Source organism: Geotrypetes seraphini, chromosome 1, assembly GCF_902459505.1.
Source record: "Geotrypetes seraphini chromosome 1, aGeoSer1.1, whole genome shotgun sequence".
Lineage (NCBI taxonomy): Eukaryota > Metazoa > Chordata > Amphibia > Gymnophiona > Dermophiidae > Geotrypetes > Geotrypetes seraphini.
In genome coordinates, this window is record NC_047084.1 from 63994483 (window position 1) to 64020577 (window position 26095).

Below are 26095 nucleotides of genomic sequence, written 5' to 3' on the forward strand. Positions count from 1 at the left end.
AAGCTGGTAAAAGGTATGGAAACCTTGAGCTACTAAGATCGCCTCAGAAAACTGGGATTATTCACCCTCGAAAGAGAAGACTGAGAGGGGATCTGATAGAGACTTTTAAAATACTGAAAGGAATCGACAAAATGGAGCAAGCTCCCTCACCAGCAGGGGGAAAGGATGGTGAGCAAGAAACAGCGTTATTCAAATTGTCAAATGTGACTCGGACAAGAGGACATGGACTGAAGCTGAGAGGGGACACGGCTAGGACAAATGTCAGAAAATTCTGCTTTGCACAGCGAGTGGTGAATGCCTGGAACTCTCTCCCAGAAGTGGTGGTGGAGGAAACCACCATTCTAGGATTTAAGGAAAAATTGGACGCACATCTTCTTGCAGGACACATTGAGGGATACGAATGATCAAGGTATTCGCCAGGGTACGCCTGGCCGAGCCTTGCGTGTGCGGATCACCGGACTGGATGGACCCCAGGTCTGATAAGGTGCAGTCTTTTCTTATGTTCTTATGTTCTTATAAGGAAGTTATTCTTCGCCCAGAGAGTGGTGGAGGTCTGGAACGCTCTCCCAGAGGCTGTTATAGGGGAAAACACCCTTCAGGGATTCAAGACAAGGTTGGATTAGTTCCTACTGGAACAGAACATACGTAAGTAAGGCTAGACTCAAATAGGGCACTGGTCCTTCACCTAAGGGCCACCACATGAGCGGACTGCTGGGCACGATGGACCACTGGTCTGACCCAGCAGCAGCAAATCTTATGTTCTTATTCAACTTCTGGGGGCAGGCCTGTTCGTTGACATTGCACGGCGGCTGCTCGAAGATTTAAAAGTATAGCACTGGGGAAAGGGGGGAAGTTGAGAGCTGGTGAGAGGTCGTGCTGCAGGATTCTGCTGGGGCTAGGACAGAGCTCTTGCCCCCCCCCCCCCAAACAAACAAAACTGTGTTTCATTGCATATGAGATGTGGGATAATTTTGTGAATATACTGTATAGATGATCAATAGTTTTGTGAGACATTTTATATACATATACTGTACAGTAAAACCTTGGATTGCAAGTAACTTGGTATGTAAGTGTTTTGCAAGACAAGCAAAACATTTGATTAAATTTTAACTTGATATACAAGCAATGTTTTGTAATACGAGTACATACAGTATACACACATCACAACTGAGCCAATGGTTCTTCTCTCTGACACTCAAGAGTGTAGTGACTATTCTAAACAAGCAAAGTCTTGCAATATGAGTACATACAGTTTACACGCTTCACATCATCACAACTGAGCCGATAGTTCTTCTCTCTCTGATGCTGCAGGAGTGTAGTGATTGTTCTAAATGAGCGAGGTCTTGCAGTACGAGTACGTATAGTATTTTGTATTAAATTTTACGGGTTGTGGAACGAATCGTCTTGAGTTTCTATTATGTCCTATGAGGAAGTTCGCTTTGATATACGAGTGCTTTGGATTTCCAGCATGCTTCTGGAACTAATTATGCTCGCAAACCAAGGTTTGACAATACACTGTGCATGAAAATAAAAACTTTTCAAAATTACCCCAATGTGTATTTTTGCATGTTTAATCATCTTTGTGAATTGGGGTATATTCAACATTAAAATGTAGAGGAGTTACACATCATTTTGTTCTTGATGTACTTGTTGATCAATATTTCCTGATAGAAGAAGTAGTCTTCAGTTGAGATCAATGCAAATGATGAATAATATCGAAACAGCATAAAGGGCCTTTCGCTTCCCTTCACACCATGCTTCTATATGGCAGTAGAAAGAGTCACGTACTCAAAATGTTGACAACCGAAGAAGGATCAATGACTTTATTTGAGTTCTGATCACAAAGGATTTTAGTAATACATTTCTTTCTTCCTTCCAGCCTGTAACCAATGATTTCTTTGGTTCAGACCTCTTTGCATCTCCCAGCACAACAGACACAGCTTCAACTGCAGCCTCTTCACCCCAGAGTGCACCAGTTCAGACTAATCCTCTGGATCTCTTCAAAACAAGTGCACCATCTCCGGTGTCCCCTCCTGGAGGTTTAGGTCAGTTCACTTTTATTGTATCGCATTTATTTTCAGAGCAATTGTTTATTTAAAAGTGATTTTTAAGGTGAGGACTTGTAGTATGAAATAATTTTCTATGCTTAATTCAATTTGCTGTAGACATTACTAAAATTACAGCAGATATTAAAATCACTAGCATGGTTGGCACTTATTCATGCCAAGCAAAGAGGCTGATGACTGAAGGGAAAAATAGATAAATTTTGCATTCCTTCCCTCCAGAACATAGTATTTTATTTTATTTATTTAAACATTTATATATCCCGCATATCTGAAATCTATGCAGGTAACAACATCACATTTATAAGTAAAACAATACAAACACATAATACCATATTATTAGCACACAGCTTCAGTCCTGTTACTTAAAACATATAATATCAAACTATGTTTAAACTAAAAATTGCCCAGATCTTGAAAGGCCTTTGTAAAAAAAGTATGCCTTCAAGCTTTTTCGAAAAGTCAGGAAAACAGGTTCCAGGCGAATTGAGTCAGGAAGGGAATTCCACAACTGGGGCCCTGTCACCCCAAAAAATGCAAGAGCGACTTGAAGCTTTAGTTATACCCACTATTTTAAGTTCTTGTAAACCGTGTCAAGCTCCATTCTCATGGAGATGATGCGGTATATAAACTTAAGGTTTAGATTAGATTAGATAGATCAAATAGAGGGAACATTCAATAAGTCTTTAGATTGCAGACGACCAGGTACATACTTCTCCAGTAATGAAGCAACCACTTCAGGTAGTAGTCTGTACACTGATTTATATACCAAAGCCAATATCTTAAATTGGACTCTAGTAACAACTAGTAAGAGGTGCTCCCCAAGCAGGCAAAATGATTGCACTTGCGGCTTCATGAGAGAAAACCAAAACCACCTGGGTTTTTACAGTTGTTCAAAGACGTCAGGAAGGAAGAGGAGCAGAAGGCAGTAAGTGTGGGTATGGTAGGAGCCACCTGCCAGGTCTTTTGCCCAAATGAAAGAAGTGGATTGCTTAACAGAGTCTATTAGGCATTTACAAAAAGAAATAGCCTCCTTGAGAACACAGGATAGTGCTATGCCTATTCCAAAAGTCAAGAGAAAAGTGGTGGCTACTGTGGGGAGACTATGGACCATGAGAAGGCTTTGCAGACCCTAGTGGTTGAGATGTGCCAGGAAGTTGCAATCCTGAAGGAGGCACAATTGTGCAAATGAGAGAGAAAATGACAAGAAGTGCAAGGACACTCTATCATCTCCCAATACACACTATCGCAACAGTAAGGAAAGGGCTGGGCCTACTTCTGACTATAGGTATAAAGAAGAAAGCCACTGGTAAAACACTAACCCCACAGGCCAGATAGGGCAACAATGAGCTCCACATGAAACAGCCCATCAAACCACAGGGAAACTTCAGGGGAATCTGCAAGACAAAAACAGCTCCAATACCAAACCAGAGGTGCTGCCTTTACTATACCGAAAGGATTAATTTGGGGACACACCAGTAGGGTTGCCAGATTTCCTCTTTGAAATTTCCTCTTTGAAAAAAAACAGGATGCCTGGACCCGCCCTGTTCAGACTCCAGCATCACCCCATTCCTCCCCAGCCCTGCCCCCACATGAACTTCCCCGAGCTCAAAGGCCACATTTGGAAGCCTTCGTGCATGCGCAGACATCAGTGCAATAACGTCACACTCATGTGTGCGTATGTATGATGTCATCATGGTGATGGCCACACATGTGTAAAGGCTTCCAGATACAGCTTCCGAGCTCAGGACTTCCAAAATCCGGACTAACTGCCATATTTTGGAAACCCTCCAGGTGCCCAGACAGTCCTCATGAAAGTGGAAGGAAAACCAATGTTGGCTTTTGCTGACAGTCGATTGCTGCATACAGATGCTAGCCAAGAAGGGTTAGGTGCAGTATTTTATCAGGAGTATCCAAACAGTATGGGGTCTGTCGCTTGTGCCAGCTATAAATTATCTGAACCTGAAAAGAAGAGCTCACATCTGAAAATGGAAAAGGTCCTGAGAAAACTGTACACAGATATCGCCTATTCCCTATAAGTCAATTGCCAGAAATTCTACAACATCCAGGCCAATAGCAAAATCCAAGTGAAAGTTAAGACATCAAATTTTCTCACAGAATAATGGTCCGAGTCACAGCTTTCTTGTTATTCTGTGAGAAAATTTGATGTCTTTAGGTAAAATTTGTTTGTACCTAAAGACATCAAATTTTCTCACAGAGTAACAAGAAGGCTGTGACTCAGACCATGCACAGTGGCATAGTGAGGGTGGGCAGCACCCAGGATGGTAGTGTCCCCCTGCCTTCTTCTCTGCCCTTTCTCCTTCCCTGCCCTCACTACATGTGTTTCCCCCTTCCCTTCCCCTTTACCTCTTTAACTTCCCTGGCACAAGCAGCATCTTCAACTTGTTGCCCACACCGGCCTCAGCTCTCCTTCTGATGTCACTTCCTGGTCCTGTGACAAGGAAGTAATATCAGAGGGAGAACCAAGACTGACGCGAGCAACAGTTGCAGCTCGCACCGGTGAAGAGCTAGAGGTACAGGGGAGAAGGGACGCTGCTCATACAGCGAGGAAAGGTGAGAAGGAGCAGGTGGGCAGAGAGGAGGATAGGTGCCAGTGCCCCCACCAAGATAGCGCCTGGGTTGGTTCACCCCCACCACCACCCCTTACTATACCACTGACTCTGTAGAATCTTCAAAATCTGAGGATTCTACATTGCAGATGGAATATTGTATGGACCCACCAAGGCCTAGATCCAATTGAGTTAGTGAGATGCTTCACAAATGGGTCACTAATTTAGATAGTAACTGAAAGAAATTCTAGAAGAGCAGAGGATCTTAGTGACCCCTCTCTCACACAACATACACATGACACACATCATGAACCTCCTATACATAAGGCAGAAGCAATGCCAAATTTGTCTGAATCAACCAGTGAATCTGAACCTCTACCTGAGCTTATCAGTTCCACAGTTGATAAGTCTTTACAAGGGAATATTGGCAGACATTAATGCTCCCGTACCTTTAATTGGTGTAACTGAGGAAAATATAGCTGATAGTGAAAGTATGCCTGCTGTTTCAGATGACTCATCTGGTCAGCATGCTGATGATACTGTAGTGGTATACAGGTCAGACAGGACTTATATGCCTGTCACAAAACTTGTTTATGATGAATTGGGTATCCCTCTAATCAGTCTTTATAAATTTCTGCAAAGACTGTCATTACTGATTGGTTGACTATTCTTGAATGCCTGAGTAAATATGTTCAACTGGGTAGTCAGGATGACTCTGTTGTATTAGGTAGCTATTGTATTTACCACACTTGCCTTACAGGTGGATGCAAGGACCTGTCCAATTGTGGCAGGGAGCGAGTGTGAGGAGGGGGATGTCTGTGTTCACTGAATTTTTCAAAGAGCAGAAATTCAGCAAACAGGTTTCTGATGTCATAGCAATAGAAAAGCTGTCTGTACATTATATAGATTCCTCCTACTATCAAGAGCAGAGAGCTACTATTGGTTGTTTTGAAAGATTCAGAGGGGTTTTTTTCCAGCCTGAGAAACAGTATAGAGAAAAGACAGAAAGCAGTTGGAGTGAGAAGGGGAAGGGAGCAGTTTGGAGTAGGGAGAAATTGCCTGTCTCTCTCTGGTTAATAGTTTGGTGGGAGCTGACAGAAAATTTCTCTAAGCAACTGGCTATCTCTGTACAGATAGCTCTGGGGATCAGTGTCCCAGAATCCTGAATCTACACTTCCCCCTCCATAATTGTAATCTAATTGGAAGATGTACCAGCTACGTATGTTTAATAATGAATTTATTGATGATGTCATAATTCAAATAAAATGGCCAGTTACTTGTATTTGGGTGACACATTTTGGATGTTGTCCTACCAGTTAATAGGATGCCAAAAATACTCCCAAGGCCTTGAATGTTTGAACTACATTTTTGTGTGTGGTTGTTTTTTTTTTCCCTTGGCCTCCTCTGGAGATAGAAATAAGAACTGAGGAGGTATGTAGCCTGTTCATATAGTTATTTAGACCAGTGATTCCCAACCCTGTCCTGGAGGAACACCAGGCCAATTGGGTTTTCAGGCTAGCCCTAATGAATATGCATGAAGCAAATTTGCATGCCTATCACTTCCATCATATGCAAATCTCTCTCATGCATATTCATTAGGGCTAGCCTGAAAAACCGATTGGCCTGGTGTTCCTCCAGGACAGGGTTGGGAATCACTGATTTAGACCAAACAGTCTCTTGAAACATCAAATGATTACCATGTTCCCCATCACTTTTTATGTTTGTTGCCAAAGGATTGGAACTCTGGGCCCACAGTCATTTGTCCTATTACTTTCAAAAGGAATCTCTTTTTCATTATCCTGCTCCTTATGGGGTCCTTTTACTAAGGGGGGAAGGAGATGGGATTTGATATACTGCTTTTCTATGGTTACAATCAAAGCTATTTACATGTTACATACAGGTACTTATTTTGTACTTGAGGCAATGGAAAGTTAAGGGACTTGCCCAAAGTTATTTTTATAATGCTGGAGGTGGGTCTGGGTATGGAGAGTAGGTATGTTCTGTGCTAATTGGTTATCACAGCTACATTTGTTGCATGCTAACCAATTAGTGCATGGTTAGCATGTAAGCCCTTTCCACCTAAATAATGGGTGGCGGTAGGAGCTCACCACCTAATGGGAAAATTAGTACATGGCCATTAATAGTGAAAATAGAAAAAATATCCATTGTACCTCTGTGGGAATGATGTGCTAAGGCCACTTTTTGCCACAGGTTGGTAAAAAGGCCCCTAAGTTTGTTGGGGATCATCTGAAAGTTGCAGTTTCTAAGTCTTGTTATAGGTTTCTTATTGTATTCAAGTCCGAGCCACTCAAGGACATTTCATTTTCTTCTTGCTGAGACACTCCATTGTTGATTTTGCTTTGGATCATTGTCGTGCTGAAATGTGAATCCTTACACAAGTCCCATATCCACGAGAGACCTGGAATAGGATGTCCTCCAGGATTTATAAGTGGTCTGTACCCTCTATCTTCCCCTTGATCTTCAAAAGTCTCCCTGTTCCTGGTGCTACAAAGTATTTCCACAACATGCTTTACTGTGGGGATATATGGCAGTATGTTGGACCCTGTGTTTTTTTATGCCACACTCTGAATGTCATCAAAAGGGTCATCTGATATCTACATGGTTTAGGTAGGCCCATATGACATCTATATGGTTTAGGTAAGTCCAAAAATATAAGTGTATTTTCCATTGTGTATGAGACTACAGGCATATTTTTACATATTTACACCTGTTCTGAGAGTCAAATACTTTATTTGTTTGGACTCAGTGTCTCCACCAGTGAGTCAGGATGCTTCCTTTAATGGTTTCTTAACAACATATATACATATACATTTGACTTCCTAGCTAGCTCTTCTTGCACATGTGGTTTTGTAAAAGCCACGACTTGAACATGTATACAGTGGCAAATACTAGTTACCATATTTTGTGTTGAAAAATCCTGGATGCATGGCCACACCCCATTCCACCCCCAGCCCTTTGTAACGTCCCAGCTCCACCCTATTTCACCATCAGCCCCCACCCCATTCTACCCCATCCCCGCAAAGCTCCTACAGCTACTTTATCCCCCAACTCTGGAACCAACTCCCCCCTGCAAATCAGATTACAGAACTCATTGATGACCTTCCGGAAAGCTGTAACCTCCTCTTCAACTAAAATGCCAACTTCAATCAACCACCATCGCCCCCTAAAATTCCCCCTTCCTCCTGCACCCACTTCTCCATTCTTAACCTATACTTAAGTTGCTGTATAGTCTTTGTATTGTCCAAATGTATTCCACTGTGAATGTTTGCTTGTAACCCATTCTGAGCTTCTGGGAGGATGGGATAAAAATCGAATTAAATAAATAAAATACTGATACAAGACAGGTTGAAACTCTTAAGTCTACTTTGTCCTGTCCTGGAACTCTGTCCTCCTCTAATCTTCCCTTCCAGAGTATAGTTCCTCCCTCTCTCTTTTTTTTTTTCTCTTTCAGCATGTACACCCAATTTAGCTTTCCCATGACTTTGTAATGTTCTCATGCCATGTTGGTGATTTATACAGTATATTTGGGTTAACATGGAATATGCTCTCAGAGATCTTATACTGAACACATGCTAAAATTTATTGCATCACAACATTACATTTTAACCAGTTCACTTGCTTATACCTGTTTAATGTGGATTTTATTGCACAGGCCCATCTATCAATTTTATACATCCTTGGCAATTAATCATACTCCTAATATACCTTTATTTTTATGTTCTACGTTTTTCAGGTTCATTACAAGTAGCCCCTTCTCAGACTACAATATGGAATCCACAATCTTTAGCTTTCAATCAGTCAACACCAGTGCTTCCTGGACCCATGATGAGTGCACAGCCTGCAGCATTTAATCAGCCAGGTGTTCTTGGAACTACTGCACCAGTCCCAGGCTGGAATCAAGCTACACCTTTTGTTATTCCACCTCTGTCACAGTCACCTCCTCTCTGGGGTCAGCCTGCACCTGCCCAACCTAATGCATGGACTCAGCCAAGCAATATAGGAAATCCTTTCCAAGTTAACATGTTTTCTTCAACCAGAGCAGCTGCCCAGCTTCCTTCTACTATGTTGTCATCTAACCCTGCCTCAGTTACTCCTCCGCAACCACCTCCTAGACCTGCACCTCAAAAGGAATCACCAAAGGAAAGTGATGCCTTTACTGCCTTAGACCCACTTGGTGAAAAAGAGAAGAAGGATATCAAAGAGATGTTCAAGGATTTCCAGCTGACAAAGCCCCCTGCAGTGCCAGCAAGGAGAAGTGAGCAGCAGCAAAGCACAGCTGGTGGGATGTCTGGACCCTTTGCCAACTATTTCAGTAAGAAAGTGGGTATTCCTCAGGACTCTGCGGACCACGATGACTTTGATATTGGTCAGCTCTCTTCTAACATGAATGGTAAGTTGAATGTAGCCTGTTTTTACTTTTCAAATGAAAAAACTTTTGGTGGTCCAGAGGAAGGCAACAAAAATGTTAAGGGGTTTGAGTCAAAATAAGTATGAAAAGAGACTGGAAAACCTAAATATGTATACTCCAGAGGAAGGTCAGGGAAGATATAGTACAGACATTTATACTTGAAAAGGTATTAATATAGAACCAAATCTTTTCCAGTGAAGGGAAAATGGTAAAACTAGAGGGAGGAACACTTAGGATTAATGTTAAGAAATTATTTGTCATGGAGAGGGTGGTGGATGCCTAGAATGCCCTCTCTAGGGAAGTGGTGGAGAGGAAAATTATGACGGCATTCAAAAAGGCTTTGGATAAACACAGAAGATCACTAAGTAGACAATAAATGGTATAAATTAAAGAACTAAGGCTACTACTGGGCAGACAAGCACTGTCTGGGTCTCATATATGGTGATTTGGTATAGGAGGGGCTGGGGATCAGTGGGAACTCCAGTAACTTAGAACGAGGATGTTACCAGCCAGACTTTATGGTAGGCATCCTGCAAATAATGGGATGGTTGGATAGGCTGGAGTGAGCTTGGATGGCAACTCCAGCAGTTTTAACCTAGGAGAATACCAGGTAGACTTTACGATTCATGGCCTAGAAATAGCAAAGAAAAAAGACAACTTAATTTAATCATGGATTTCTGTATTAGTGTATAACTAATGGGCAGACTGGATGGACCATTCAGGTCTTTATCTGCCGTCATTTACTTTGTTACTAAATAATATATGCGCCTTCAAATACAGTAACACCCAGTAAACCTCTGTGCCCTGTCTTCATGGCCTGGCTGCCTTCCCCTAGAGCAGGGGTAGGGAACTCCGGTCCTCGAGAACCGTATTCCAGTCAGGTTTTCAGGATTTCCCCAATGAATATGCATGAGATCTATTTGCATGCACTGCTTTCAATGCATATTCATTGGGGAAATCTTGAAAACCCGACTGGAATAAGGCTCTCGAGGACCAGAGTTCCCTACCCCTGCCCTAGAGTCTAGGAATATTCACAACAGTTACCATAAAAGGACTTAGAAAACAGGCCTCTATGTGTTGAGTAATATTTGTTCACAAATGTCCATATTATGCAGGAAATCAAAGGCAGACTTCATATTTTTGACTTCATATATTTGTGTTTTTCAATAATATGCTGTTTTCTTGAAATACTGAAAATCTCATCAGCAGTGTGCACAGTAATCCTCCTTTCTTCTTCCAGGATTTCAAAAGTCGCCATTTACTGATTAATATTCTTAATAATGCATTATTTTCAGAACCACCAAAGCCAGCTTCTAGACAAAATATTCCACCTGCTCCTAGCCCAGCCAGTGACCTGTTTAAAAGCCCATTTGGAACAGATGCTTTCAGCGCTCCACCACAAGCCTCTGTAAGTACTCTGAGAACAATTTTTCAATCTCCCCAATGCAATAAAGTGTAAGAGGCTTTGTGCATACCTTAGCATAGCTTCTGTGCTTAATTTTGTGCACGACCTTGGGCACCTGTATTAAAAGGAGGTTTCTGTAACGTATGCATTTCATTCTGATTTGTTCTATTCTTGTTTTTTTAGTTTTTAGTATATTGTAAACAGCATTGTTGGTTTCATCAAAGATCCAAATATAAAGTGTATTAATAAACTAAATTAAAATTTGAACTGACGTACAACTCATTTCAATCTAATGCTAATGAGGCATTAGCTATTAAACAAAGACAAAGAAGGGCTCAGGAAACCCGACGACACAGGGATTTAACACAAGAATGAGAAGGAGTAAAGAATTAGATCTGTAAAAGAAGGACTTACATTTGAGGATATTCTATGATCCCTGTGCAGTTGCAGTTTTTTCTTGAGGGTAAAGGGATACCAATGGCATCCCAAGAAGAAGTAGTGTAAAATTTAGTCAGAAAGAATAATTTCATTGGAGTTTTCCTGCTATATTTCTTGAATTGTTTTTGAATTTGTTTAATCAATATACAGTAGATACTTTCCCGGGGATTTCTTTAATCTTGCCTCCCTATATTGAGGACTGTAGTTAAGTATTTGATTGCTTTATAATTATTATTTTTTCGCATCCTGTATTTACATATTGTAAAAGGGATGTACAGTATTTGATTTCTGCAATTTCTTAAGAGATGTTAATCTTGAATGTTAAATTTGAAACAATAAATAATTAAAAAACAACAAAAGGAATGTTATAAGAAAAGAGAATACAAATGACAGTACAAAGAAAAAAAATCTAAATGAAAAACATACAGTATAAAATCTTCTGACCTTTTTTGGAAGTCTGTTGCCCTTCTCCACATTTTGCAGTGGCAACCTTTGGATTCAGCACATAAGTATAGGCATTGTTACAGAAGATACATATTTTTTACCCATTCATATTTTGGCCAATAATCAAAGCTCCAGTATTGAAAATAGTAACTGTGTGCTACACTTTTCTAGATTAGGAAGAACCAAGCAGTTCTCAGATTTAAATCAAACAAGAAGCCTTAAAAACTCGAGCAATTTCAGGCAACATAACCATAATATGCTTGTTCAATAGCATTGTGCACTGGTCGATATTGGCTAATCTTCAACTAGGAAAATACAAATATAAATACAGCAGCAACCCAGTCTAAAATACTTTTACTGTTTTTTATTTGCTATTTCACTAATCAAGCCTTTTATGTAGAATCCTCAGCAGGCTCTTCTTCCTTCTAAATGTATTTCATATTAGGATAGTGTGAGCCACTTTCTTCACTGGATCCTCTTTTTTTTTTTTATTAATTGTGTAATCATATCACCTTTTAGATTTATGTGAACTTATTATAAATAATTATATGAACAAGACTTATCTTATAAATAAATCACGGGAGCGCCTCCACCAACATGCCATGTTTCAACTTTTCATCAGGGTCAAGGCTCCCAGCATAAGATTAAGGGAGAGTTCTCTTGTCGCACTCCAACAATTCTCATCATCATTGGTTTCAATATTTTCACTGGGAAAAAAGAACCATCTTAAAAAAAAACACTCCTCAAACACTTCTCAAAAGACCAGATGTAATGAAGAGGTGGGCCTGCCGGCCAGAGGAAGTAGGCATCCCTCTGGCCGGCCTTGCTTTTAAAGGTAGGGGGGTCCAGATGGGCTTTGGGGGTGGGGGTTAGGGTTTCAGGGGATTAGGGGGGTCAGGGAGTGCTAGCAGGAAGTAGTGGGTACCCCTTCCGCCGGGGATGTTGTGTGGGGGGATGTGCCGGCAGGAGGGAGTGGGCATCCCTCCTGCCAGGGATTGTTCCATGGTTTGTGGTAGGAGGGATTGGGCATCTCTCCTGCTGTGGACAGTATGGGAGAGTTTGGGGGTGGCAGTGAGAGGGAGTGGGCATCTCCTCTGCCAGCTAACTTGTGGTGGTGTTCAGGGGTTCCCTGCCTCCGCCGCTCAGCTGATCGCAGCAGAGAGATTTCCTTGTCACAATCAGTTTAGTGGCTATGTCTAATTGAAATGTAGGCCAGAATTTCAGTGGCCTACATTTCAGGCGCCTATCATGGTCTTAGGAAGATGCCTAGGGCCGCTTAAGCTCGTCTAAGGCCACTTCCGGGCAAGACCACGCCCAGCCTTGGGCAAGCTCGAGCGTCCCTACGCATCTCCCTCAACCGCAACAGACATCTACAGTGTAGGCAGCCTACCTCAGATTTTTTTTTTCTTCTAAAAACATGCATCCCAATTGGCTGATTAGACAGTGGTAGGACGCCTATCGCAACCTACAGTTGGAACGCCGTATATAGAATATGACCCTCAGTGCACACTAAATCAGTATTTGCATACACTAAGAAACACATGGAATATAACTTAATGGCGTAATTTTCTACAAGTAAGCATTAACAGTTGCATGCCAGTTCACAGTAACACAAATAGGGGAAAGGTGAAAAAATGACCCAAAAATCTAAACTAAAAATTTTTCCACACACGCATCCCTACCTAAATTCAGTATCACAGGTATATAAGACTTTTATATAAGACTCAGCATGTACACTTGGGAAAAAATTATACAATCTATATTTGTATGCATCAAAAAATTAATGTATTTATTAATAAGGTAACAAAATAAATTAAAAAAATCTATCCATATTGATAAACAGACATGGGGAAGCCACTCCTTGCCTTGGGATCGGTAGCAGAATTAGAAAAGGTACAGAGAAGGGCAACGAAAATTATAAAAGGGATGGAATGACTTCTGTATGAGGAAAGACTAAAGCAGCTAGGGCTTTTCAGCTTGGAGAAGAGACGGCTCAGGGGTGATATGATAGAGGTCTATAAAATACTGAGTGGAGTAGAAAGGGTAGATGTGAATCACTTGTTCAGTCTTTCCAAAAATACTAGGACTAGGGGACATGTGATGAAGCTACTAACTAGTGGATTTAAAACAAACAGGAGAAAATATTTCTTCAAACAACGTGTAATTAAACTGAAATTAATTGCTGGAGAATGTGGTGAAATCAGTTAGCTTAGCGGGGTTTAAAAAAGGTTTGGATAAATTCTTAAAAGGGAAGCCCTAGGCCATTACTGAGATAGCTTAGGGAAAATGCACTGCTCATTCCTAGGATAAGCAGTATAAAATCTGTTTTATTACTTAGGATCTAGCTAGGTACTTGGGACCTGGGTTGGCCACTGGATACTGGGCTTGATAGACCTTTGATCTGTCTCAGTATGGCAATTCTTATGTTCTTGGTTTGTTTGGGGGGGTTTTGCTATGATTTCACATGGTCTGGCTTCAGGCCTACTATCTGAGATAATCCCTGAAAAGGACACACAGTAAATATTTAGCCCAGATCTTATCGGAGTTAACAAGAAGTGACACAGAAACTAAGTGGACAGCAGGCAGGTTCGCTCAGCAGTCATGTGCAGCCTACCCTTACAGTTTTCACTTTTAGATTGGATTATAAAGCTCAGCGGTACAGTAAACCAGCAACATAAAATCAAGGCAAAAATGGGTCTAAGATTATATACATCTAACAAACAAGCAAATTACCTCTGAACAGAGTAATTTACCCATTTTCAACCAGATTGGATGTCTGTTTTAGCATTAAGGAATCCTCTGCAGATTTTGTAGAAGCTTATGAGGGAAAACTAGCAGGGAAGAAAACAGTGCCTCTTCATTCTGGAGAATGTGACTGATGGACAGTTTATAGCGCCTCAATATTATAGCTCAAAATGCTTTTAGCTTTTACTTTTTCACTGGCTAGCAAACCTTCATTTATTAATAAAGGTAAGTAGCCTGTGACTAGAACTTACTGCACAATGGAAGTAATTTTATAAGGATATACTTCAGATTAGGTGGCATATAATATGTATGTTTATGCCAGTATTTAGTCATTTTCACCTGTATGTGAATATATACATTTAAATGGCAATAACCCAGCTGCGTACTAGTCTGTAAGTACGAACATATCTCGGATAGCGCACAATTTTTAGTTAAGGACTCACCTAGGCAGAGACGGGCTGAAATGCGGGCAGGATTCACGTAACTATACGTGCATCTCCAGAATCTTAAACAATATAGAAAAATGAAGGCAGATAAAGACCATATGGCCTATTCAGTCTGCCAAACTAGGCATGAGCATTTCTACCAGCTGGCATAGGTGTTTATGCCTGTACACCTAGGGGCTGATTCTGGAAGTGGCGCCTGCCACAGCAGGAGCTTACAAAATGGGTGCCTGCCGCGTGTTGATTGGAGGTCTGCACGGGAACGGGGATCGCAGGAATCCCGCGGGGGTCCCCCCTAACCCATGGGACTCCCATGGGGACCCCCCTCTGGCCAACGGGACTCCCACGGGGACCCCCCCCCCCTTCTGGCCAACAGGACTCCCATGGGGATGGAAGGCTTTGGAAGCATGGTTCATCCATATAATATAATGGACACGTCAGCCTTAGTAAAAGAGGGGGTTTATAAGTTAATTACCTGAACAGAAAACAAAAAAAGGGTTCCACCAAAGAGATTCCACAAGGAAAACAGCAGCACAAACACAAAAGAAACTGTGGAATTGATGATCCTGTCAGAAGTAATTGCTGCTTTTTATGGGGACAGGCAGGGATGAAGGTAATTCCTTGCGGGGACAGGTGGGGACGGAGAGGATCCTGGCGGGATGGGTGGAGACGGAGAGGATCCTGGCGGGTGCGGGTGGGGACGGAGAGGATCCTGGTGGGGACGGGTGGGGACGGAGAGGATCCTGGCGGGGACGGGTGGGGATGGGTGGGATTTCTGTCCCCGCGCAACTCTCTAGTGTTGATCACCGACCAGTGCTGCTTCCAGAATCATGGCTTGACAGGCACTAGGTGCCAGAAAGGTAGGTCAGGATTTCACAGGCCTACATTTTCGGCATCTAGGATCACATAAGAATCGTGGCAAATGGCACATAGTGATGCTGAAGTCCAGCACCGCCCCCCTAACCACGCCCCCTTCCAAGCTCTGGCATCACTATGCATTGCTAGCTGCCAGGGAGATAGGCGCCGGTAGGGGAGGATGCTTAGCAGCAGCTAATTTTTTTAATTGGGTTTTAAACAATACGATCAACTACCACGTCATTTATCACCAATTAAAACTAGTTAGGGCGGCAATCTAATGAGAATCAGCCCTACATTGTACATGTATTATGCTAATATTCTGTAAATCAAAGTGGGTGCCTACTCTCCTTTATCGAATAAGGCTGCAAACAGGGGCCCTCTAAACACTTAAATATAGGCATCCTTCTATGGAATTGCCCTCTGTGGATTGAATTCTATATATTGAACCTACAATACACACCCACCAACAATCCCACACTGCTCCTTGTGACCATGGGCAAGTCACTTAATCCCTCATTGCCCCCAGGTACATTAGATAGAGTGTGAGCCCACCAGGACAGATAGGGAAAAATGCTTGAGTACCTGAATGTAAACCACTTAGGCTATAAGTAGTATATAAATATTATAAAAAATGAATAAATACCGAAAAAAAGCACTATTCTATAAGCTGTGCTTAAATTCAGATGCAGTTTATAGAATAGCACTTATACCTAGGATCTACACCTAAATTTTGGCATGGATGCCCTTATTCTATAATTACACGTGTAACTTAATGTAACACCCCAGTTTTGCATCCCCTTTTTTGAATTGTGCGTAAAATACAAGCATAATGTAATTGATTCTAATTAGCGCCAATAATTGCTCATTAAAATGCCAATTATCTCTAATTGGCTTGTTTAATTAAATTGCGCACACAATTTAGATGCACAACCAAAATTGCACATGCCAAAACTGCACATGCAATTTTTAGCACTTTTTATAGAAATAGGACGTGTATATATGATGAAAAATGAATAGATTTCTGTAGAATGAGATATTTTTCAATTTAAGCCCAGTCCTTCTTTGTTTTCCCCAAATAAATTCATGTTTTGTTTCTAATATATGCAATGACATTAATCTGAAGTCATTTGCATGCAATGTAAATGAATACTATACAGCAACTTTCTAACTGTAATAATTTCTGAAAAATGTCCTTGATATTCATTAGAATTCAACAATTTTTTTATTTCACTGCATGAAGATTTGCTTCAATAAGATGATAAAATATATCATTTAATTTCACAGACAGTTGTAGCCCCACAGCCTTCATCTTCTGATCCATTTGGTGATCCTTTTGGAAATCCATTTGCATGACGTCTAATCGTAAGTAATCCTAGATAATGTATATGCTTTATGGCCCTGATTATAAAGGGCGCCTAACGCAGAGCAGGACTTAGGCATCCAAACTAAGTGGTTAATGAACCATTTTAGGGTCCTAACTAGCGATAATTGGCACTTGGACGTCACTTTGTAGGCGCCTCCATAATTTAGTGGACATCCATCAGGAAAACTCACACCTAACAAAATAGGTGTGGATGTGGAATGGGCAATGATTCAATATGGGCGTCCTTCAATTCATTTGCATAACGCTGAGTGATCTAGGGTAGGCAAATGAAAACCAGGTCTACTTTTGAGCAGGCTTCAGATAGACCTGAGTTCTATGAACAGAACTTGGGCACAGTTTGGACATCCTTAATGCGATCTGCTAAATAGCTCTCTGGGGTTTTATTTTTGCTTTATTAAGCTCAAAATACACAGAGCATATCAAAATAAACAGAGCATATCAAAACAGATATATTGCATGCCAAACCTTCTATTTTTGAGGACAAACAACAATGTTATTTGCTAATTAGAGGAAAACATCCATTAACTAATCTAATCTAATCTAAACCTTAAGTTTATATACCGCATCATCTCCATGTGTATGGAGCTCGACACGGTTTACAAGAACTTAAAATAGTGGGTAGAGAAGAAGAAAAAAGGATTACATGAACTTATGTGTAGAAGGGGGGAGAGAAAGGGGGGAAGGATAGAGTTACAATTTGCTGAAAAGCCAGGTTTTCAGTTGTTTGCGGAATAACTGAAGGGAGCATATGAAAAAAAACACAGCCTTAGTTTTCTTGCTAAAAAGCTACCCTTTATTTCTGACTAAACAGTGCTCAAATCAGCTCATTACTGAAAGCAAGGAAAGCACATAAAAAAAATAGATTTCATACATAATTTCATATGCAAAAGCTTAAAAACTGAAAAAAAAACCCAGATACAGAGCTTCTATTTTATTGCAAATGGAGGTGTGCAGCTGCACAATGTTGACCTCATTGTGAGATCATCAAGGTGCACCTGCAAGATAGAATGCCACAATTAAAATATGTGCTGGGATTTGAACCTATAACCTCTGGAAGATTCTACAAAGGATGCCTATGTTGGACACCCAAACTGTGCCTAACTTTAGGCGTGCTTTGCAGAATCAGGGCCTATGTGCCTAATGGAGGGAGACACAGTGAAAGTGTAATTTAAAAAAATGAATCTGAGTGGTTCAGTACTCTATCTCTCCACCCATACACTAGGTCAGAGGTTGGCAACCTTGTTAAAGCAGAGCCTTTTTTTCCTAAATGTTTGACCCAAGATTTACAAAGAGCCACAATGGGTAGTGAAGGGGGTTTGAGATACAATTTTGTAATGCAATATGGGTATACATATATGCATTTATTTGATGAGACTTTTGGCATTGTATTTTCACACAGAATTGTTTCATGTTCGGTGAGTAGTTGGAAGTCTCCTTCCCTTCCCCTCAAATTGTGGTCCAGTATCCATGTCCTTGTCTCCTCCCCCTCCTAGGGTATCATATAGCCTTAAGCTAACCCTGAGTTATAGTATATATAAATATAATAGCGTAATTATTAAGGCATTCTCAATGATAATTGGATTGTAAGGTGCTCCATAAATCTCAAATAATGCCCAATTACTTCAATTAATACTGTTGCCTATCATAATGCAGAAGACTTCAATTTACTTTCACAGCTTACTAGCACTTGCATTTGTATTTATGCATGGATCTGAAAAATGTTTCAATGATTTCAGGGAGACCAGGAAATTGCATGCTTTTCTGGCATAGGCTTCTAGAAAGCTACTTGAAATAGACTTTAACCTTGATTCTGCAAACTTCCTGAGTTGTCTGAGAGTTGTTCTGTTGCAAAAACCAGGCATTTGATTCAGCATGGGGGAGGTTTGGCTTTGTCCTTCAGAAGTTCACTCCGTGCATAATTTTATACAAGTCTGGCCTCTCTCCGACTGAACTCCCTGCCCCGAGAGCAACATACCTTCGGGCCTCCCAAGGTACCAACAGCGGCGGTGGCTGGCCAGCATAGGCGGCTGTTTGCCGCTGCCCCACTAGGGCCTAAACTAAACCTTAGGCTTATATACCGCATCTTCTTTAGAGCTTGGCACGGTTTACAAGAAAATTAGAAAGGAGAACAGATACAATATGGATTTGGAATAGTATGGAGAGGAGCGGAATTTATAACTTTGAAAATAGCCAAGTTTTCAGATGTTTTCGAAATGGTTGGAAAGAGCCCAGATCGCGCAAATGAATAGGAGAATCATTCCATAGCTCAGTACTTTTTAAAAGTAGAGACTTCCCTAATTTGCCAATGTAGGTAATGCCTTTCAGCGTAGGAAAGGACAATTTAAATTTTTGAGTAGATCTGGTAATGTCAGATCTTACAGAATTCCAAGACAGGTGAATTAAAGGAGGAAGGATACCATGCAAGATCTTAAATGTTAAGCAGGCACATTTAAAATATACCCTGGAAATTATAGGAAGCCAATGAAGTTTTTACAGGAGTGGAGAGATGTGATCAAATTTACTTTTTGCAAAGATCAGTCTAGTAGCAGTGTTCTGGATCAGTTGAAGTCTTTGAAAGCTTTTCTTGGTCAAGCTTAAATAGACCGAATTGCAATAATCCAGCCTCGAAAGGATGATTGATTGAACAAGGACAGCAAAGTGTTGATGATGGAAACAGGATCCCACTTTCCTCAACATAAGGAGACTAAAAAAACATTTTTTTTACCAAAAAATTAAGATGGTCGGTGAATGAAAGTGTTGAATCTATAATGACACCCAGAACTTAACTTGAGAATTCAATCTGCAGTGAGGATCCTGAAGGCAACAGAATGGATGAAGATAGCTGCTCTAATTTTGGGCCAAGCCAAAGTAACTTTACTTTGGACTCGTTCAGTTTCATTTGTACAGTAAGGGCCCAAGACTGATGTTTCATTATACATTCTATTATATTCCCAACAAAGTTAGTGAGGTTCAAGTCAATCTCAAGGAGAACAAAGATGTCATCTGCATACATAAATAGTGTTTCGCAGGGGGATAAACAGAAAAGTTTCAAAGTAGTCATGTAGATGTTGAAAAGAATAGGTGATAAAGGTGATCCCTGCGGGACTCTGCATAAAGGCTTCCAAGAAGATGACATGGTGCCATTCATATTACCAGTATATGAGCAAGATCGTAGGAATTTTGAAAACCAGTCTAAGACTGTGGAATCAATACCTATCTCAGAAAGTTGGTAAATCAAAATATCATGGTGAATGACGTCGAAGGCCGCCGATAGATCGAATTGTAGAAAAATTGCAAACTTATTCCGCGCTTGCAATTGCTGAACCTAAGAGATTAGTGAGATCAGTAGAGATTCGGTACTAAGATTAGGTCTGAATCTATGTTGGCAAGATAAAAGAATGGAAAAGCTCTCTAAATATGATGAAAGCTGAGCGGATATAATGGACTCTAAACATTTTGGTCAGTAAAGGAATATTTGCTATAGGTCGATAGCTAGATGGTGAGCTTTCTTCAATAGTGGGGACAGAACAATGTGACCCATCTCTGAAGAAAAAAGACCTGATGATAAGGCAGAATTGATAAGTTTGGTAAGAGATGAAATGAATTCTGAGCACATTTTCAGGATCTTAATTTATGACACGGGTTTGCAACCTGGGCTCAGATACAAACTCAAAGGCTGTCCAGATTCTATCTACTGGAATTACGATTGGATTAGTATCACCCAACACCAGAGAATTATAAGAAACTAATGATGGAAAAGAGTCTCTTATAACAGCAACCTTTTCGTTAAAAAATTTTGCTGTCATCCGCTAATGGGGGAGGAAGGGTGTATTGACGAGTCATTGTTGGTATTTAACGAGCACCAGATATTAAACAAGGGGATACTTTGATTGTTGGATCTGATAATTTTATCATTGTAGAAATTTTTCCTAGCTTTTTTTAATGTTGCATGACCTGACACTATCTTTCCATGACTGTCTGTCAGCAGGAGATCTTGATTTTTTTCCATTTATGCTCCAGTGTTCGGCATGTCTGTTTCAGTTCTCTGTGATAAGGAAGGTACCAGGAAGCCTTACGAGAGTAAGAAACAGTCTTAGCCGATAGAGGAGCCAGTGAACAATAGGTGGACTCAGAGAGGTTTACCCAATTGTGCCAGTTGACTTCTGAGGCATCGGGCCTGAGGGAGAAAGCAAACTGTTTGAAAAATTGGGACCAAAATTGTTCACTCGCAATTTTCTTCCAGAAGGTGATAAGTTTTGGAGTACATGATTGAGCCCCAAGATGGGACATAAAAACAGGAAGGCATGAGGCACCCAGAAAGTGATCAGACCATGGAACTTGTTCCCAACGAACATCCTCAACTAAAGTTTTATGATCGGTAAGATCAAGAAAGCTAATGATATCGAGAGAGTGCCCTTTTTCATGAGTTGGAGCGGACTTAATAGGAGGAAAACCCAGAGAGGTGAGAAAACTGCTGAATTCGATAACATCCTTATTAGCATTATCATCAAGATGAAGATTAATGTCACCAATAATCAATAGTCTCTGGAATTTTAGAAGAGCACTTGTTATGGTCTCGAATACTAGAAGATTTATTCCAAGGAATCGGGGGACAATAAAATAACAGAATACCTAATGGGTGGCAGGAGAGCTCATCATTAACAGTAGCTAGCATCAGGGCAGGATTAATTCGTCGAGGGCCCCTAGGCACACAAGTACACTGGGCCCCCCTGCCCCGCCCCACCCCACCATGCGCCCAGGCGGAAACAGGAATCTGCGTCAGAGGGAAGCTTTGGGCATGCAGCACCGCTTGCACAATTACAGTTCCCGTTGCCTTTCTTACCCATGTTGCTTGCTTGTCTTACTTTCCATTTGTGGGGGGGGGGCCGCGTTGCCAATCGGGGTGGGGCCCGTGTTGCTGATCGATGCTGGAGGGGCCCATCGCCATTTGGAAAAAACAATGTTGATGCCCTCCTTCATCGGGCCCCCCTGACCATTTCGGGCCCTAGGCACTTGCCTACTTGGCCTATTGGTTAATCCTGCCCTGGCTAGCATATATTCTAATGATGCATCGCTACCTTTTTCAAGAAGCTGTACATCGAAAAATGATTTATAGAGAAGTGCCAAACCACCTCCTTTCCGGCAGTTTCTGGAAGAGAAAAGTCCTCGATAGCCATGGGAACAGAGCTCATTTTGAGTAAATAAATCATCTTTAGCAATCCACGATTCAGTAATGCACAAGAAACCAGGATCAAGATCTCCTAGTAGGTCATTTGTATTTGAACCTTGTTGCATACTGATCTGGCATTGCAATATATTATCGGGACAGGAGTAAGAGAGTCAGAGGCTAGACTAGGTAAGTTAGTAATTGGTACAGGCTTTAGAGAGGCATAATTGGCATCCCGGAAAGGTTTTTTAGAAGAATAATTTCTAGTACGCACCAATACGGGAATTCTAAGGCCAGGACAGATCACACTGTTGCTGTTTAAGCCAAGTACCTTGGGGGAGAGAGAGAATTTTCACAATGAGTGGGATTAAAACATAGAGAGAGTAAGAGAAAGAGAAGCCAGAGAGATAACTTCATGGTGAAAATTAACAGAAATCACAAAGTCCAGTCTAACAGCTAATGGGTGGAGAGAATTATAGAACTGACTGAGCTAAAAAAGCTTGGTGCTGCATGTAAGAGACAGGGCGGAGCAAGCTCCTACGCCGAAATAAGATGAAATGTCAGCTAGTGTGGAGTCAACTGGAAAGCTTGGCACCGAGTTTTTAAAAAAGCTTGGCGCCGCACGTAAGGAACAGGACGGAGCAAGCTCCCACGCCGGAGTAAGATAAGATGTCTGCTAGTGTGGGGGGCCAGCTGGAAAGTATGGCACTAAGCTTTTAAAAAAGCTCGACGCTGCAACGCAAGAGACAGGGCGTAGCAAGCTCCCACGCCGAAGTAAGATGAAATGTCAGGTTAATGTGGAGTCAGCTGGGAAGCTTGGCGCTGAGTTTCTAAAAAAGCTTGATGCTGCATGCGGAGACAGGGCGGAGCAAGCTCCCACACCGAAGTAAGGTGAAATGACAGCTAGTGTGGAGTCAGCTGGGAAGCTTCCCCTCACTGTGCTGGAGAGAAGATTGCCCGGTGCAGGATCTCGGCCCTTTAAAGGGCAAGAAGGCAAAATGGCTGCCTGAGGAGGAAGTGGGCAGGGCTTCCCATCGAAGTGAAAAGGAACAGGCTGTTCTCGGTGCAGTGAGGAGGACGACTGGCTTCCCTTCCCCTTACTGATGTCATCAATGATGCAGCAGAGGGAAGGCCCTGGCAGGGTGGCCACAAGCAGCCTGTTCACAGTGCTACCTTGGCCAGCAGGTCACTGGCCCTGTTGCTGCCTTGGAAGGCCTGCAGTTATGTCAGGTCAGGAAGAGCCACAGCCACGTGGTAAAAGAGCTGCAGGTTGCCAACCCCTGCACTAGGTGAAACCCAGGGCTAGAGAAAGGGATTGGAACATGTATACCGCCTTTTTGTAGTTATACAACCATGCTCAAAGTGGTTTACATACAGGTATTTCAAGCATTTATCCCAACCTGTCCCAGTAGTGGATTAATAATAATAATAATAACTTTATTTTTATATACCGCCAACTATCTTGCGACTTCTAGGCGGTTTACAATAAAGAGGAGTGGTTTACAATATAGATAAACTGTAGTTACAATAAAGAGAGACTGTACATACAGCGGATTAAAGGGTATAACATTGTACATCTGGTAGTTCCAACATTAATAAATATTAACAGCAGTTTGTGTGCCGTGCTGCTTACACATGATTAGAAATGTTCCTTAAATTGAATATAGTGTTCATGGTTGGTGATTGGGTTGGGGTTTATAATTTAATGATTTGGGTATGTTGTGGTATTATAAAGGGGGCTGATGTTCTGGTTCGTTATCTAAGTATTTCAAGAACAGGTATGTTTTTAGGTGTTTCCTAAATTCACCATAATTGGTTGTATATGCAATTCGTTTTTCTAAGTCTTTGCCCCATGTGGCTGCTTGGTACGATAACAGTTGTTGATGGTATCTCTTATATTTACACCCTCTAGCCGGTGGGGAGACAAATTTCAGGTGTGTTTTTCTTTCATGTCTGTTGGTTGGGAATGAGAAGAGGTCTGTGATGTATTTAGGGGCTAGACCGTTTAATACCTTGAAACAGAGACATCCTAGCTTGAACTTCGTGCGTGCCTTCATCGGCAGCCAGTGTAGGAGTCTGTAGGAAGGGGTTATGTGGTCGTACTTCTTCAACCCAAAAATCATCCTGACTGCTGCGTTTTGTATGAGTTGTAGTCTTTGCATTTGCTTCTGGGAGATTGTCAGATGGGTGATGTTGCAATAATCCAGGTGGCTTAGTATAAGGGATTAAGCCCAACCTGGAGCAGTAGTGGATTAAGCACAAGGTTATAAGGCGCAGCAGAAGGTTTAAACCCACAACCTAAGGGTGCTGAGGCTGTAGCTCTAACCACTTTGCTATACTCTCCTCCAATTTTTTACCAATTCTTTATTTTCCAGCAAGCCAAAGAGATGCAATAATTTACCATCATAAATATTATGGGGCCAATATTCAGCCCTCAGCAGTAAGCTGCTCAGAGCCACGGGCTGAACCAACCCCTGATATTGAATATCCAGGTGTATGCACTGACTGATATTCAGACCAGTGCCCAATTAACTCGATGCACAAAGTTAGAATAATATTTTTGCTATCCTAACTTTAAATACTGAATATTGCTACTAATTGGCTAAGTTGTGGCCTCATCCAAACTCTGCCCTTAGACTCTGCCTAACCTCGCTGGTTAGAGAATGGCCAGTTAGCAGAGATATTCACTGGCACTACCCAGTTCGTGCTGCTGAATAATCTTTTAGTCTTCGCCTGCAGTGAGCAAGGAAACTTTCCTACTAACCCCAGCCCTCCCTCTGACTGTTTGTGAGACCAGGAAGTGACGTCAGAGGGCCAGCTTAGCCAGCATGACCAGTCTTTTCTTAACTGCTGGTGAAGAAAAGACTTGAAGAGGTACAGAAAAGGAAAAGTTCATCTAAGAGACACCCACCACCACCAACAGTGGAGGTGCTGAGTGCCTCCACCCCAGATGCAAACTGCTCTTGTTATGCCACTGGCTGTGGATATATATGCCTGCTTGGTAGCAAGCATAAATATGAATTATGTAAAGTAAGCATATATGCACGTATTTTATAAAGTACAATGTTCTGATCTCTCCCTGAGGATTATCAGCAGTTAAACCTTTAGCACTGTTGTGTCAGAAACATTACCAGGATGGACTCAATTCTTAAGCAAATCTTCCTTTAATGTTACATATAAAACAAAGAAATAAGCTTAGGGCTCGTTGCTTAAAAAGAACTGTTGCCTTCTGCAAACAGACCAACACTCAACCAGTGTATCCCAAGGGTTGGGGAAGCTGGGATTGTTGTTTTCAGCAACTGTTGAAGGGTAATGCTGTAATTAATGAATTAACATTACTAAAGGTGAAAGGTTTTTAATGGAACAATGCTTTCTCAAGCCATGCAGTTGACTAAACATAGAGAGGTTGCTGCTGCACAGAGGGAGCAGTAGAGAATAATACAGAGGCTATGATACCAGTGTAATAGAGAGTCAGTAGCTACTAGAAAGTGTCCCATAATAACATGGGGGAAGCTGGGAACTCATTTTTAAAGGCACAGGTGCAGTAACCTGCTATAGGTAGTTCATATGTGTTAAAGTAGGATTACCAGACATCTGGGTAAAACCCAGACATGTCCTCTTTTTAGAGGACTGTTTGGGTGCCCAGACACTTTCCAAAACTTGGTAGTTTGTCTGGGTTTTGGAAAGCCCCGACCTCCCGACCCCACACCTAAAATCTTAGGAGGCACACTAGTGTGCCACGGCACACAGTTTGCGATATGCTGCTCTAGTCCAAAGCCCCTTAGTAGATGAGAAAGAACGGCATGCCCCAGCTAAAATGATTAAACTTGGATTGCATGCATACTGGGTTTCAGAAGCTATTGTGGCTTCAGACCAAAAACTGTTATTGCAATGACTGGAATAGATAAGAGGAGAGTCTGTAAAATAAGATATTCTGGGAAAGCTGAAAATGGATTGCTAGAACACACAACACACACACACTTGTAAGTGTTAAGGTCAAGTAACTCGGACAATCTTTCAGTCTTTTGAGTACAATTGCGTACAGGGTTTGGTCATTGTTTTCCTCACTATGCTATAGTGCAGTGGTTCCCAACCCTGTCCTGGAGGAACACCAGGCCAATTGGGTTTTCAGGCTAGCCCTAATGAATA

At 41.6% G+C, this 26095-nt stretch overlaps 1 protein-coding gene across 3 annotated transcripts in view; it reads left to right on the forward strand.

Annotated features, from left to right (window-relative positions):
* The window catches only part of DAB2 (DAB adaptor protein 2), a 163015-nt gene that overhangs the window by 130015 nt on the left and 6905 nt on the right, over window positions 1-26095 (forward strand). For all 3 annotated transcript variants that reach the window (XM_033932363.1, XM_033932381.1, XM_033932371.1), the window contains 4 exons: window positions 1880-2045; window positions 8388-9044; window positions 10358-10470; window positions 16680-16757. In XM_033932363.1, coding sequence (XP_033788254.1) covers window positions 1880-2045; window positions 8388-9044; window positions 10358-10470; window positions 16680-16748 — 1005 coding nt within the window. In that variant the 3' untranslated portion in view covers window positions 16749-16757. The remainder of the gene's footprint in view (window positions 1-1879; window positions 2046-8387; window positions 9045-10357; window positions 10471-16679; window positions 16758-26095) is intronic.